Source organism: Palaemon carinicauda, chromosome 15, assembly GCF_036898095.1.
Source record: "Palaemon carinicauda isolate YSFRI2023 chromosome 15, ASM3689809v2, whole genome shotgun sequence".
Taxonomy (NCBI): Eukaryota; Metazoa; Arthropoda; class Malacostraca; order Decapoda; family Palaemonidae; genus Palaemon; species Palaemon carinicauda.
Genome location: NC_090739.1, coordinates 69836227 through 69853742, shown reverse-complemented (window position 1 = coordinate 69853742; position 17516 = coordinate 69836227). Strand labels below are relative to the sequence as shown.

Genomic DNA, 17516 nt, shown 5'->3' with positions numbered 1-17516 from the left:
ACGTCCCTGACTAGTGAACGCCAGACTGGGGTTCAAGTCCTGCTCAAACTCGATAGTTCCTTTGGTCGCTGCAACCTCACCATCCTTGTGAGCTAAGGATGGGGTGTTTGGGAGAGTCTATAGGTCTATCTGCTGAGTCATCAGCATCCATTGCCTGGCCCTCCTTGGTCCTAGTCTGGGTGGAGAGGGAGCTTGGGTCCTGATCATATGTATAAATGGTCAGTCTCTAGCGCATTGTCCTGCTGATAGGGTAATGTCATTGTCCCTTGTCTCTGCCATTCTTAAGTGACCTTTAAACTTTTAAACCTCAAAATGTGATGGAAGTCTGGAGGAAGGGTAGAATGATTGGTTCTTATGCTTCTTCTTTACTTCCCCTTACTTGGGGATGAAGCTTTTGAATTGTTAAGTGCTGGATCTGACATTGATGCTGGTAAGCTACGTTTCTGAGCACCATTATTATTAGACTGGATCAATAAGAGGTACCTGTACAGAAATTCTTCACCATCCTCCCTTTATAAGGGTGAGGATGGTGGAATGAATACCTATCCTTTGGCCTGCCTGTACCAGGTATTTCATTCCAGGCTGTATCACTCCTTTTGGGAAGAAAGTTTCCTTCACCGACCAATTCCCAGACACCAACCAAGTACTAGCTATGCTTCATCAGCCTATTCATCCCTATGATGGGCTGATGGGACCTTGGAGTGATATTCCTCACTCTCGTACTAGACCAAGGAGATTTGCATTTCCAGAGCAAATAAAAGAGCCAAGCAGTTCACTTTTGGAGTGACTCCCTACCCACCAATAAGTGAGTTCCCTACTTTTATTGGATGGAAGGTGTGTATATGCATAGGAACAAGTAACAAATTTCAAAAGTTATTTTTACTTTACCTAGCTATGCAACCTGGAGTCCTTTTAAGTTACACTTCCCACCTAAACCACCCCTCTTGGTCTTTAGTCGAAGGTCGAAAGTCTTTTGAAGAGGAGGATGGGCAGGGCTGCGCACCATGTGTCTTTATTTACTCTGCTGGAAACATTTCATATTATAAATGACTCAGGTTTGTATAGGTGGGAAAAATACAAATGACTTTTAACTTTTTTTATATTCATTTCAGGAGTATCCATCCACATGACGGTGAATTAGCCAAAGCACGGCGCCAGAGACGTAAACAACTTGCAGCTAAAGAACCTGGGAGTGAGTTGGAAACTCTTAGTGAGCAAGTGCAAGAATGGCTACTGCAAATCCGACAGATCAGTTTATCAAGTGTATGGTCAGCTGTTAGCTCCACATTGACAATTTCTAATATCAAGGAAGCCTTTAGGTTAGTGAAATATCTCATGGATGCTCTTTCATACAATATTCAATTATTCTTTACCTAGTTATTTAAGTCAATTTATGTTTTATTCAATTGATATTTCAGTATTTATTTTGATGTACAACTATTGGGGAAATTCTACATGTAGTAAAAACCGATTCATTTAGAATGTAAGGGATGCTTTGATTAGAAAAATGCGGATGAATACAGTTAACTCGCGTTTTGTGCAATTAATTAGTTTGAGACTAAATCATTCCATAAAGTTACATGGTAAGTCTGTCTAAAGTGGACCCCCAGTCCCAAACTTTTTCCATATTTTAACCAAATGAACTGTATTTTACCTGAAATAAATAACTAACTATGCACCATTAAAGCATTTTTATACTTGTGTTTTCATTTTGGGTTCATTAAAACAAGGAACAATTACCAACTTTGTTTTTACTTTTGGATGTGATTAACTAATCTCAAGCTGCTACTATCGAGAACATGCTCACATACAAATAATAGGAGTATCGTTTATATAATTTCTTAACTTGTTCAAGACATCTTAATGAATATTACATTATCACCAATAGGTTATAGCCTATCATGGTTACTCACTGTTCATTTATCATCATCATCTCATCATCATCTCCTTCGCCTATTGACGCAAAGAACCTCGGTTAGATTTCGCCAGTCACCTCTATCTTTAGCTTTTAATTCAATACTTCTCCAGTCATCATCTCCTACTTCGCGCTTCATAGTTCTGAGCCATGTAGGCCTGGGTCTGCCAATTTTCTTCTAGTGCCTTGTGGAGCCTAGCTGAACGTTTGGTGAGATAATCTCTTGGGAATCGCCAAGAGCGTGCCCAAACCATCAACATCTACCCCTCATCATGGTATCATCCACATCTGGCACTCGAGTAATCTGTCTTATAGTCTCTTTTCTAATCCTGCCCTGTGATTTAACTCCCAATATCCTTCTGAGGGCTTTATTCTCAAATATACTAAATCTATTAGAGATAGTTTCATTGTCATACCAGGACTCATGTCCATAGAGTAACACCGATTTCAATACTGATATTTAGTCTGATTTTTATATGTAATTTCAGGTGATTTGATTTCCAAGTTTTACTTAACCTAGCCATTGTCTGATTTGTTTTTTTTCAATCTTTCACTAAACTCTAATTCTAAAGACCCTGTATTGAAGAGCATAGTTCCTAAATACTTAAATGATTCTACCTCGTTAATATTTTCTCCTTCCAATGATATTTCATCTTCCTTTGCATACTCTGTTCTCATCATCTCTGGCTTTCTTCTATTTATCTTGAGCCCAACCTTGTGTGGTATTTCATGCATTCTGGTAAGCAAGCATGCAAATCCTGTGGTGTTTTTCTAACTAGGCCAGCATCATCAGCATACTCTAGGACTGCTAAATTCCTATCACCAATCCAGTCCAGTCCTTCTCCACCATCTCTGACTCTTCTATGCAATACAAAATCCATGAGGAGGATGAACAACATAGGTGACACCACATTCCTTTGGAATGCTCCACTGTTCACTGGAAATTCATTTGATAAGACTCCATTAACATTATCTTTGCACCTGCTATGCTCATGAACAGACTAAATCAAATTTACATATTTAAGAGGAATTCCATAATAACGCAGGACTCTCCACAAAATTGGCCAGCGCACACTATCAAAGGCTTTTTGATAGTCCACAAATGCCATCAAAAGGGGATCTCTATATATTAAGCATTATTGTACAACGTCTCAAAATTAAAATTTGGTCAGTGCAACTTTTACCTTTTCTAAATCCTGCTTGTTCATCTCTCAGCTTTTCATCAATCTTTCTCTCCAGTCTCTTTAGAATAAGCATGCCATATAGTTTCATGACAACTGACGTAAGTGTTATGCCTTTGTAATTATTGCAATCAGTCAGGTCTCCTTTTTTTTGCTTTTTTCACCACCACTCCTAACTCCCATTAATCAGGTTTTGCTTCTTCATGCCTCATTCTACAAAATAATCTTGTAAGTAGTCTGGGAGTCACTTCATTTTCGGCCAGTATCATCTCGGCAGTTATTCCATCTTATCCCAGGGCTTTTCATCTCTTTAGTTTTTTGAGGATAGCTTCAACTTCAAACACATTGAATTCATTCATGGGCACATCAAAGTCTTCATCAGCTTCAGGTATATCAGCCAAATTATTCCCTCCATATGCCCTATTCATAACCTCACTAAAGTGTTCCATCCAACGTTTTCTTTCTTCATCTTCTGTTGCTATAACAGAGCCATCGCTCTTGTTGATGAGTATATGCTGCTTTTTTGCCCCAGTCGAGATTTTATTAATAATTCTATGAGCAATTCTTACACCATAGCCACTTCCGGAATTCATAACTTTGTCAGCCTCATCTGCTTTATTGTCTAAATATTCTCTCCTGTTATTCCTGGCTTTTCTTTTGACCTCACTGTCAATACTGGAATACTTAGCATTGAAATTTTCATTACGTCCTCAAAAATTTTCAACAATCAATTTTTGTCTTTGTCTTCTTTTTATAGTATCCCAAGTATCATTTCATATCCATGGCTTTCTCCTTTACTACCAATGGACTAATATACAGTGGAACCTCTACATACGAATGTCCTTACATACGAATTTTCCAACATCCGAAGTAAAATTTGACCAAATTTCTGTCTCGACACCCGAAGTGTTGCTCCAACATACGAAGTAAACAGTACGCGTCCGCGTGGAATTTTCTCGAAAGCGTCAACCGTGGTTTATTGTTGATGCCGCTAGACGGCAGCACATCGGAGGGACGCCAATCGAGCGTCACCTTGATCAGTCCTCTCATCTCGTGCGAATCGTGTGGTGGTTCTCTATTCGCTCAGTTATTAACAGTGTTTTTTATCTTCCTTTTTCACGTGTTGTTTTCTGTGTTTCGTAATCATGGGTCCTAAAAAGCTTAGTTTCGGTTCAGGAAGTAGAAGGAGGGGTGAGAAAAGGAAGAAGTCAATGCTTTCATTAGAACTAAAGCAAGAAATAATAGAAAAGCATGAGAGAGGTGTACGTGTTAGCGTTCTGGCTAAACAATATGGCCGGAATATGTCTAAGATCTCGACGATCATAAAACAGAAGGCAGCCATTAAAGCAGTGAAACCTTCGAAGGGGATCACGATTATTTCCAAACGTCGTAGCCCTACCCTTGACGAGATGGAACGCCTTTTGTTAATATGGATCAAGGACAAGGAGATTGTTGGCGCTACGATCACTGAAACGATCATTTGTGAGAAGGCCACCACTATCTACAGTGACTTGAAGGCGGCGGGCTCTGGGGGTGACGCGGGTGAGAGTTCAGCCGATCCTACAATGGAGGAATTCAAGGCGTCTCGAGGTTGGTTCGAGAAATTTAGGAAACGGACTGGGATTTATTCAGTTGTTCGGCATGGAGAAGCTTCGAGTTCGGACACCAAGGCTGCTAAAGACTTTGTTAAAAAGTTCGAAAGCATCGTTGCGGAGGAAGGCTACGTAGAGCAGAAGGTGTTCAACTGTGATGAAACCGGTCTGTTTTGGAAAAAGATGCCTAGTCGAACGTACATTACCGCCGAAGAGATGAAAATGCCTGGACATAAGCCAATGAAGGATTGGTTAATTCTTGCGCTTTGTGCCAACGCCAGCGGGGACTGCAAAATGAAGCCTTTATTAGTTTACCATTCCGAAAACCCTAGGGCATTTAACCCTTTTACCCCCAAAGGACGTACTGGTACGTTTCACAAAAGCCATCCCTTTACCCCCATGGACGTACCGGTACGTCCTTGCAAAAAAATGCTATAGAAATTTGTTTTTCATATTTTTTGATAATTTTTTGAGAAAATTCAGGCATTTTCCAAGAGAATGAGACCAACCTGACCTCTCTATGACAAAAATTAAGGTTGTTAGAGCAATTTAAAAAAAATATACTGCAAAATGTGCTGGGAAAAAAATAACCCCCTGGGGGTTAAGGGTTGGAAATTTCCAGATAGCCCGGGGGTAAAAGGGTTAAAGCACATAGAATTAATAAAGACCTGCTACATGTTCTATGGCATTCTAATTCTAAGGCTTGGGTTACTAGGCATATCTTTGTGGAATGGGTAAACGTAGTTTTTGGCCCTGCTGTCAAGAAGTACCTTCGGGAGTGGAATTTGCCTTTGAAGTGCTTGCTTTGTTTGGACAATGCCGCCCCCCCCCGACTCGAAGATGATATCATCGACGACTACAAATCCATCAAAGTGATATATCTTCCACCGAATACCACCCCTATCCTCCAGCCCATGGACCAGCAAGTCATCTCTAATTTTAAGAAGCTGTACACCAAGCACTCATTTAAGCGGTGCTTTAATGTCACGCAAAGCACCAACTTAACTTTGCGTGAATTTTGGAGGAGCCACTTTAATATCCTGCACTGCTTAAAGATCATAGATCAGGCTTGGGAGGGAGTAACTCGTCGGAACCCTGAATTCAGCTTGGAAGAAGCTTTGGCCTGATGCTGTTGCTCCCAGAGATTTCGAAGGTTTTGGCCCCGAGAATGAACCTGTGCTTGCCGCCGAGGAAGACGTCGAAGAGATTGTATCCCTTGGCAAGTCCATGGGTCTGGAGGTGGATGAAGATGACATCACCGAACTCGTCAATGAGCATCATGAAGAGCTCACAACCGAGGAACTCAAGGAGCTGCAAGCCATGCAGCATGATGAGTTCCAAGCGCAGTTGAGTGAGTTGGAGGAGACAGAGGAGGTAGGCCAAATCTTAGGTACGGCGGAAATAAAACAGATGTTGGCATATCATCAACTCGTGGTTGATTTCATCGACAAGCATCACCCACAGAAACTTCAGGTTTTCCGTGTTGTTGCGCAGTTCGATGATGTTTGCTTAACTCATTTCAGAAAAATCCTCAAAAGCCGTACCAAGCAACTTTCACTCGATAGTTTCTTTAAAAAATCTCTACTAAAACGGTCTAGTGATCATGATGAAAAGAAAGAAAGTGAAGCAAAGAAAAGGAAGACCGAATCGAGTGAAAGTGATAAAAATTAAAAATAAGAAAAGAAAAAAAATGTAAAAAAAGATTATAAAATTATTAAAATGAAAAAAAAAAAATAAGCCAAGTTAAAGTTCACGTAGTATAAGTTAGTGTAAGTTATCATACATGTTATCGTACAAAGTCGCCGTCCCTACCTCCTCGCTAATCTTCTATCTCCTTCTGCGTAGCAGTCCCTACACCTGCGCTGGCCTGTCGTTAAGGTAAAGTGTTACATAAAAACCCCTATTTTATTTATTATTTCTTTATCATTATTCTTTTTTTAGATATTTCTGTATTATTATATTGTATTATATTGTATTTTGGACAGACAGAGAAAGAAATCAAGAACTAGTCAGGTATAATCTGGATAAACTGAGGAACGAGGAAGTAAAAACTGCCTTCAAAGTAAGAGTAGGAGGACGTTTTGAACCACTAATAGGACTCGAAACAACAGCGGAAAAGTGGTGTCGGGGACGAGACATAATTAAAGAGGAAGCCGACAGTATTTTGGGAAGGAGAAGGAGAGCAAAGCAACAGTAGGTCACAGAGGAAGTATTGGATGCATGCCAAGAGAGGAGAGAAGCAAAAAAGACAAAGAATGAAGACCCATCCCACGAAAACAAAGCAAGTTATAGACAAAAGTGCAGAGCAGTGGACAATAAATGCAAAGGAGCAAAAATAAAATGGATAGAAGACCGGTGTAAAACATGTGAGGAATGTTTCAGAAACGGCCATTCAAGAGAGCTATTCACTGCAGTAGACAGATTGACAAGGGGTTGGAAAAACAATGGAATTGCTCTAAGAGATGCAGATGGTAACAAGGTATCAGCAACGGCCGATGTTGAGAAGATCTGCAAAACGCTCTACGAGGAACAACTAAAAGGAAGTGGGAGACAGGTAACTGGAGAAGATTACCCAGAACTAAGAGGAGAGCTATGGAACATACAGGAAATGCCAGATCTCCTGATAGAAGTGGAAAAAGCTTTAAGAGCTATGTCAAGTGGGAAAGCACCAGGAATAGGTGGAGTACCAAAGGAATTGCTTGAGGCTGGCGGTGAAATGGTAGAAAGATGGTTGTGTGATTTATGCAGGGATATAGTAGATGGACAAGCAGCTCCAAATGATTGGATTAAAAACCTTATAATTCCAACACACAAGAAAGGGGACACCACCTTATGCAAAAATTATAGGCCTATCAGTCTATTACCACATGCTTATAAAGTTTTAGCAAAAATCAATACAAAGTAGAATAGCAAGGCAAGAAGAGGAAATAATTGATGAGGGTCAAGCAGGATTTAGGGCGGGTAGAGGAACAATCGATCATGTATTCACCTTCTCACAAATCATAGAAAAATTCTGGGAGAAGGAAAAAGATCTGTATTGTGTATTTATTGACTTCAGGCAAGCGTTTGACTCCATATGGAGGGAAGGAATGATTAGGATTTTGAAGGAATGGGGATTAGAACCAAAAATACTGGAAACCATCAGGAGATTGTATGAAAGGACATTGGCTAGAGTAAGAAAAGGAAAGTGTTTGACAGAAGAGTTCATAACCACTGGTGGGGTTATACAGGGTTGCCCACTATCACCACACCTCTTCAACCTATACTTGGAATGGGTAATGAGAATGGCACTTGGAGATTATGAGGGTGGCATAGATATAGGAGGGACAAAAATATCTAACATGAGATATGCAGATGACATAGTGCTTTTAGCAGAAACTAAGAGGAACTTCGGAGAGTGTTGAGAGTGGTGGAGGATAAATAGAGAGAAAACCAAAAGTATGAAAATTGGACGCCAGAGAGAGGCCTTAGAAATACAGCTATCAGAGGGAGAAGTGGAACAAGTCAATGAGTTTAAATATTTGGGAGTGTTTTTCACAGCAGACGGAAAGATGGAAAGAGCAATTCAAGATCGAATCTCAAGTGGCCAGAAAGCATTTGGAAGGCTAAATAGAATCTGGAAAGATAGAAATATATCCATTAAGTTGAAAATTAGACTATTAAGAGCAATAGTAATCCCCACTGTGATATACGGTGCTGAATGCTGGATACTGAAGAAGAGAGAAGAGAAAAAGTTATTAGCCTTTGAAATGAAATGTCTGAGAAGAATCTGGGGTGTAAGATGGGAGGACAGAATTACGAACGAGAGAGTGAGAGAAATGGCTGTGTTGAGGACACAATTCTGATTAGAGTGGAAGATATTCAGAGGAGATGGTTTGGGCATGTACAGAGGATGGAACAGAACAGATGGCCAAAGATAGTGCTTCATGGTCGAGTGGCCGGAAATAGACCGAGAGGACGACCAAGAGATTCATGGGTGAAAACCTTCAAGAAAGCAAATAGAGGCGAGACATTTCAGCAGCTGGCACAGATGGCATTGGATAGGAGTCTCTGGAGAGAATGGCGATATCAGATGCAGGACCCAACCCGGAGAATTCCGGACGGGATTTAGTGAGTGAGTGAGTGATATTTTATTAATGTTATGTGTAATTATGTGTAGCCATTTATTAAGGAGTTATTATGGGATTTTAGGCTGAGGAACGAATTAAACATATTACCGTGTATTCTTATGGGAATATTTGCTCCAACATACGATCGTTTTAACATACGAAGTAGTTTCTGGAACGAATTAAGATTGTATGTAGAGGTATCACTGTATGTCCTTAATCTCACACCATTCTTCATTAATTGTTTGTTTTTCATCTCTTAGTCTCTAAGACTGCAAACCGATTCCTACATTCAATTATAAATGTTTCTCTATGCTCTTCTTCTAAAAGCTTAGTTATATCAAACCTTGGTATTCTATCCATCTTTCTGTTGGGTGCATTCAATTTTAATTTCGTGTGGCAATGAGGAGCTGGTGATCACTACCAATATCTGCACCTCTAGAGCTTCTTACATTTTTCAGCGTCCTCCTTCTCTCTCTATTAATGGCAATGTGAGATATCTGATTTTTTTAATTGCCACATGGTGAAGTCCATGTATACTTGCAGATGTTCTTGTGTTGAAAAAGAGTGCCTCCAATAACATGATTGTTTGCTGAACAGAAACTTATGAAATGTTCTCCATTTTCATTTGCAACTTCGCCAAGACCTTCAACACCCATCACATGCTCTATCCCTTGATTATTTCTTCAAACTTTAGCTTTGAAGTCGCCAAAAACAATTTTTATATCTCTCATAGGGATCTCATGTGTTACCCTCTGCAGTTGTTCTTAGTTTTCATTTTTTCTTTCTTCAGGAGAATCATTTGTTGGGGGATAGCAAACTATAATACTCATATTGCACTGCTTTGAATTGAACTTTGCTGGTAACAATCTACTATTTATAGCCCTCCACTCAGTTAATGCCTTTTCAGCTCTTGGTGTCCTCATCATTCCTACCCCATCCCTTGCAACTCCATCTGATCTTCCTGAGTAGATATATATATATATATTCCCTTGGTCTAAAGTTTCCTTATCAATCCCCTTACAATGTGTTTCACTTAGGGCCAAGATATCCAAACTATATTTCATGAAATCACTCTCCACTTGCTGTAATTTCCCAACCTGATTCATGGTTCTAACATTCCAATTATGTATTTTCAATTTTTCTTTAGCATTTATAAACCAGGAGATTCTTAGCACCCCGCTATGTCCGGGACAGGGTGCCATTCTGTCATCTTCTCTTTCCATGACTTGACTAAATCCATAGAGGATTCATTGGCTAGATACATCAAAGGATAGCCAGTTCCTTGTGATGCGCAGTGCCTATCTAACTAAGTCAAAAGACCCCTGCCAGTGCATAATAATTCTTGTAAGATCAACCGCTAGGCATCAGGAGTAAAGGCCGAAGAGACAGTTTGTCCATCGCCTTAAACCCAATCCATCACTCTGCTGCCAGTGACTTCATCGAGATTTAGGGGGCCATTTCCTCCACACCCAGAGCCCTCATTACTCCACCAAGTTGCTCATCCGCTTATACGAGTATAACCGTTGGCAAACATGGATTGCTAAGATATACCGCTCAGCACGGTACCATGCTAATTCGTTTATAGCTATCATTATTAGTTATCACTTGGACATATGAATATGTTTTCTCTCTTTCTCTCTCTTTCTCTTAGAGGTGCCATACAATACAGTAATCCCTTGGCTATCGTGGATGTTCCATTTCAGTTTCCCACACAAAAAATTGCACACAGAAATTTATGGTATATTTTTTTCATTTTTAAAATTTTTAAAATTTCTTAAATTTTATTCATAAGTTTAAGCTATTATGAATCCTATTAACACTTCTATAAATCAATTATCTATCTATCTATATGCAATTTTCCATTTATACGACGTCATTGATCGACCAAATTTTCGCATAATTCGTGACCCTACTGTACCTGTTCTCATTAGAGAAACTCGATCTATACAGGCATCTCCTGAGATTGCTTCAGTGGCAAAATTTAAGGAAGAGTTGGTGGAAATTATTTTTAAGTTGAAGACTGGAATGGGGAGAAAAGGACTGAAAATCAATACAAGGAAAATGAAGAGAATGGTTGTTGTGATCAGCGGGCTGTGACCCAGTATAGCACACACTCACTACTTGGTTATGACCTCGATCCTGCTAACCTATAGATAAATATATGGCCTCATTGGAATAATGGGCATGGTCATGGGAAAGGCAATCCAACAAGCAAATGAACCTTGGGAGTAATAATAATAATAATAATAATAGTAATAACCTTTTCATTGTGGAGAAACTGAAAGGAGGTTGGAGACCTGTGATAGACCTTTCCTGCTTGAACCAATTCATCTTACAGACCCGGTTGAAGATGGAAACTCCAAGCACAAGTTATCCAGGCAAATCATCAGAATGACATCCTGTTGTCCATAGACCTGCAAGACACACACTTTCAGATCCCAGTCCACCCGCGATCTTGAAAGTACCTACGGTTTTTCTTCTGAGGAAGGATATTTCACTTCAAAGTGCTGTGCTTTGACCTGTCAACAGCTCCACAGGTCTTCATTCATCTTTTCATTCTAGTCTCCCCATGGACGCACGCCTTGGGGATCAGACTCTTACGTTACTTGGACATTTGGCTATTATTACCAGACTCAAAGGGTTGGTTTTTCTGCCATCCTGTTGAATTACAAAAAGTTGAGTCTCGAACCACAGTGTCATCTTCGATATTTTGGGATAGACATAGACTCTGTCCAAGCCAGAGTGTTTCCTTCCAGACACAGAATCCTGAGACTCCAGCAGATTGCAGCACCCTTCCTTGAGTAGGATTTCCTTTAAGCTCACCTTTGGCAGAATCTTCTCCAGAAAAGTTAGTGGCCTTTGGGAGAATGCATCTCCATACAGTGCATGGGGCATTGAAAAGCCAATGGTCCCAATCATCCGATCCTCTATCTGCTCCCTTGAGAGTAATGCAGGATGTCAAACTAGACCTCTTTTATTGGGTCAAGGAGGAGAATCTATAGGTCGGAATACCTCTAGACTTCCTCCTATTCCCGGATGCTTCTCGCCAAGGGTGGGGAGCCCAATTTTGAAGGAAAAAAGCCTCTGTAATATGGATATAGGAAGACAAGTCGTTCCACATAGACTAATTGGAAGTGAAAGCGGCACACCTAGCGTTACTCCACTTCCAGGAAACCATCAAAGGTCACACAGTAGTGTTGATGAGCGACAACACGAATGTATTGACATACATCAACAAGGAAGGAGGCTATATGTCAAACCCTCCTTTGTCAATTGGTAGCAGGGATGCCGCCCAACTTTCAGCATATTTCATCCCAGGGAAAAGGAATGTGATAGCAGACAATCTTGAGCCAACTAGGGACAATAGTTGGTTCAAAATGGTCTTTGAATCCTCAAGTGGCAAAGGGTCTCCTGATCATCGACATGTTTGCCACACACCTGAACCACGAACTAGCAGTGTATTGTTCTTTAGTCCTGGACCCAGCAGCATTAATGGAGGATGCCTTCCAACATCTCTGGGATGGGATGGATGTCTACTCTATTCTCCTTTCTGCCTGATTGTCAGGTTCAGGTTTTGAGCAAAATCAGAACATCTCAAAATCTAAGAGTAACGCTAGTAGTGCCAAAGTAGACTAAGTGCAGTGGTATCCAGATCTAAACCTGCTAATAGAAGCTCCAAGAAAGCTTCCAGCCTGGCTAAACCTTCATTGACAACCTCATGTAAAAAGTTTCACAAAGCCAATCTCACATGAGAAAGTTCCACGAAGCCAACCTCAAGTGAAAAAATACCACAAAGCAGTTCATTGCGTGTCTCTTCGTGGCTCGAGGTTATCTAGCACCTCCTCCGAAAGAAAGTTTTTGTGAGACACTGCAAAGCAACTTTCAAGAATTTTCCACAAGTCGTCTGCAGCGGTCTACCAGGCAAAGTAGGCCTGGCTCTGTGATTGGTGTTGTGGAAGAATCATTGCTCCATTTAAGGCCAATATTCCCATGATTACAGACTTTTTAGCTTTTCCAAGCAAGTAGAGAATACTTTTAGTTACGGCGGCGAAGGGATATTGCTCAGACTCGACCCATGTGTTTAAACTGAAAGGAAGTGACCTCTCCTCCTTTTGGGAACTTTCAGCTTTGATTAATAGTTTTGAGCAGTCTTGTCAACCTCTGGAAATCAGACCCCCTACTTGGGGTGTAGTAAAGGTTCCAAGGTCCTGAAAAGGGCACTTATGAATCTCTCTGTAAAGCCATAAACAGAGTCCTAACACTAAAAACAGTATTCCTCCTTGCCCTGGCATCATCAAAACTGGTGAGTTTCATTGTCTGTCTTGTGTCTCACTCTAAGATGTGGAAAGACCTTTCAATTTTGTGTGGAAAGAGACCTGTCATTTCCATTTGTATATGAATTCATAGCTAAGACCCAGAACTCAGCTATGTGACAATCGATTTGATTCCTCCTCCATTTCATCAATCAAGACGGTAACGGATGACATGGACAGTTTACTATGGTATCCTGTGAGGGCAGTTTTTTAAAGAGGACCATGCCTTGCCATCCTGATATCTCCATTTTGTTTGTCAGTACTGGGAGAAAGAAACTGAAACTAACCAAGAACAACATTCATTCTTGGTTATGTGAGACAATTATGAAAGCTTACAAATCTTTGGGAGAGGTGTCTACTGGGCCCTTTCCAAAGCACATGATATCCGTGGTGTTGCTGCAACCCTAGCGTTCTGCAAAAACCACTCGGTAGCACAAGTATTTAAAGCAGTTATCTGGAAGTGGCAGATTATCTTTACTGCTCACTATTTTAAGAATTGTTCTCACAGGTTCCTAGATACATTCTCAATAGGTCCTGTTGTGGCTGCCTAACAATTGGTGTAAAATTTATGCTCTTGCAGAACAGTTAGTATTGTGTTGCATCATAAATTACTTCTAAAGTGTATTGTGTGAAAATTGCATGAATGGGATCTTCCTCTCTCTTGACTTGCTCTCACTTGGGAATATCAAAGCTGATGGACATTTTATGCAGGTAAGCACACTTCTCTGGGTTATGTTTTGTGAAATTTAAGCCTTCAATTATATATATATATATATATATATACTGTATATATATATATACTGTATATATATATATATATATATATATATATATATATACTGTATATATATATATATATATATATATATATATATATATATATATATATATATATATATATATATATATATATACTGTATATATACTGTATATATATATATCTATATATATGTATATATATATATATATATATATATATATATGCATATATATAGATATATATATATATATATATATATATATACTGTATATATATCTATATATATGTATATATATATATATGCATATATATATATATATATATATATATATATATATATATATATATATATATATATATATATATATACTGTATATATATCTATATATATGTATATATATATATATATATATATATGCATATATATAGATATATATATATATATATATATATATATATATATATATATACTGTATATATATCTATATATATATATACTGTATATATATCTATATATATGTATATATATATATATGCATATATATAGATATATATATATATATATATATATATATATATATATATATTATATATATGTGTGTATGTATGTATATATATGTGTGTGTATATATATATATATATATATATATATATATATATATATATATATATATATATGTATATATATATGTATGTATATGTATGTATGTATATATATATGTATGTACTGTATATGTATGTATGTATATATATATATATGTATGTATATATATATATATATATGTATGTATATATATATGTATGTATATATATATGTATGTATGTATATATATATATATGTATATATACAGTAGAACCTCGGTTTACGAACGACTCCGCTTACAAATTTTTCGGTTTACGAAGGGACTTTCTCTGAAAAATTTGTCTCGGTCAACGAATATTGTATCGGTTAACGAATTTAAATTTCCCTCCCACGCGCCGTTTTTTGTGGAAAAGTGTTAACGCCGCGCTTCCCGATCACATTTTTCATGGAAATAACTTAACTACAGCATCTCACAATGGAGTCACGTGACTTCTCCCACGCATACCTACCACCCCCTAAACCCCTTTATTACCCCCTTCACTCGTTCATTATCTCAGTATCCGCCGTCTCGATAGCATACATACTTAGTGAATTCGTGGACGATTTCTTTGTGATTTTTACACGTGGTTTGTGATTTGTTTTATTTTCACTCATTTGTGATTACAGTACTGTACTGTATTATTGTGATAGACAATGGCTCCTAAGATGTCGAAGAAGGAAAGCAGTAAGAAGCTGATGATAACGATCGAGATGAAGAAGGAGATCATCGAGAAGCATGACCAAGGCATGCGTGTGAAAGACATTGCTAGTTTTTTCAATCGCTCGCAGTCGACGATATGCACAATATTAAAGAAAAAAGAAGAAATAAAGGCCGCTAAAGTAGCTAAAGGTGTATCGTCGTTGTCAAAACAACGGCCACCTATTCTTGATGACGTAGAAAATTTATTAATGGTGTGGTTAAATGAGAAGCAGCTCGCAGGAGATTCAGTAAATGAGAACATGATTTGCGAGAAGGCAAGAACCATTTACGAGGACTTGGTGAGAAGTGAGCCAGGCACATCAGCAGAAAAAGAAAGTTTTAAGGCAAGCCGTGTTTGGTTTGAAAAATTCAAGAAGAGAACGGGTATCCATAGTGTTGTTCGGCATGGCGAGGGGGCCAGCGCCGATACGAAGGCAGCAGAGTCTTTTGTGAAAGAGTTCAAAAGGCTCGTGGACTCCGAGGACTATGTTTCCCAACAGGTGTTTAATTGCGATGAGACAGGCCTCTTTTGGAAGAAAATGCCCAGGAGGACCTATATCACGGCAGAAGAAAAGGCCCTTCCTGGCCATAAGCCCATGAAAGACCGTCTAACCCTGCTGTTCTGTTCCAATGCCAGTGGGGATTGCAAAATTAAACCTCTCCTGGTGTATCACTCGGAGAATCCACGAGCCTTCAAGAAGAACAATGTGCAGAAGAACAAGTTGCACGTCATGTGGCGTTCTAATGCGAAGGCTTGGGTGACAAGGATCTTCTTCGTTGAGTGGATGAACGAGGTTTTTGGTCCCGAAGTCAAGAGATACCTCCTGGAGAAGGACCTCCCACTCAAAGCCTTGCTGTTAATGGACAATGCTCCTGCCCATCCTCCAGCCATTGAAGAGGACATAGCGGAGGAATACAAGTTCATTAAGGTGAAGTTCCTACCCCCCAACACCACTCCAATACTCCAGCCCATGGATCAGCAAGTGATCTCAAATTTTAAAAAACTTTACTGTATACCAAAGCTATGTTCCAGCGCTGCTTTGAAGTAACAGAGGGCACCAACCTTACCCTCAGAGAGTTTTGGAAGGATCACTACTCCATCTACAACTGCCTGACTTTAATTGATAAAGCCTGGCAAGGAGTCACCAGGAGAACCCTCAATTCTGCCTGGAAGAAACTGTGGCCCGACACTGTTGCAGAACGGGATTTCGAGGGGTTCGAACCCAACCAGGAGGAAGCAGTTGACGGGGATATTGTGTCCTTGGGCAAGGCAATGGGCCTGGAGGTGGACACGGATGACATCGACGACCTCCTGCAGGAGCATAAGGAGCAGCTGACCACCGAGGAGCTGAAGGACCTGCACGAGCAGCAGCAAAGAGAGGTAATAGAGGAAATCTTATCTGAAGAGGAGGGAGGCACTGCACAATCACTGTCTTCGAGTGAGATAAAAGATTTTTTAAAGAAGTGGGAAGACGTGAAAAGTTTTCTTGAGGAAAATGTCCCGAATAAGGCTGAAACAGACCGTGCAATAAATTTATTAGTCGATAATGGGGTAGGTCACTTCTATAAAATTTTAAAGAACAGACAAAAGCAGGTGTCTATTGAAAAATATCTTGTGAAGGGGGAGAAAAGAACTGTGAAAGACGACGTCCAAGAGTCTCGCAAACGCAAAACCAGTGATAGTGAACGCCATTCTCGCGAGAGAACTCCAGTCAACGTTCCTGAAGTTCTCATGGAGGGAGATTCTCCCTCCAAGCAGTAACCCCCTCCTCCTCCTTCCCCTCCTCTCGTCTCCATCAAGCCAGCAGCGACACTCCTCTAAGGTAAAGTTCAGGTTTACTGTGCATGCATATCCATATTTTCATCATTAAATGACTGCAATATTTTAATAATTTTGTGTAGAGTACAGTAGAGTACTGTATGTGTAAGGAAAAATTTGTGAAAATTGGTTTTTGTAGATGGGTTGAACTAATTATTTCGATTTTATAACATTCTTATGGGGAAATTCATTTCGCGATATGAATTTTTCGGTTTACGAGTTCGCATTAGGACGAATTAAATTCGTAAACCGAGGTTCTTCTGTATATGTATATATATATATGTATGTATATATATGTATGCATGTATATATGTATGCATATATATATGTATGCTTATATATATGTATGCATATATATATGTATATATATATATATATATATATATATATATGTATATATATATATATATATATATATATATATATGTATATATATATATATGTATATATATATGTATATATATATATATGTATATATATATATATGTATATATATATATATATA

General features: G+C 39.0%; 1 protein-coding gene across 1 annotated transcript in view; it reads left to right on the top strand.

Annotated features, from left to right (window-relative positions):
- LOC137654658 (uncharacterized) overlaps positions 1–17516 on the top strand; it is a 122578-nt gene that overhangs the window by 81302 nt on the left and 23760 nt on the right. The window contains exon 4 of the mRNA XM_068388496.1: positions 1113–1319. Within this exon, the coding sequence (XP_068244597.1) occupies positions 1113–1319 (207 nt within the window). The remainder of the gene's footprint in view (positions 1–1112; positions 1320–17516) is intronic.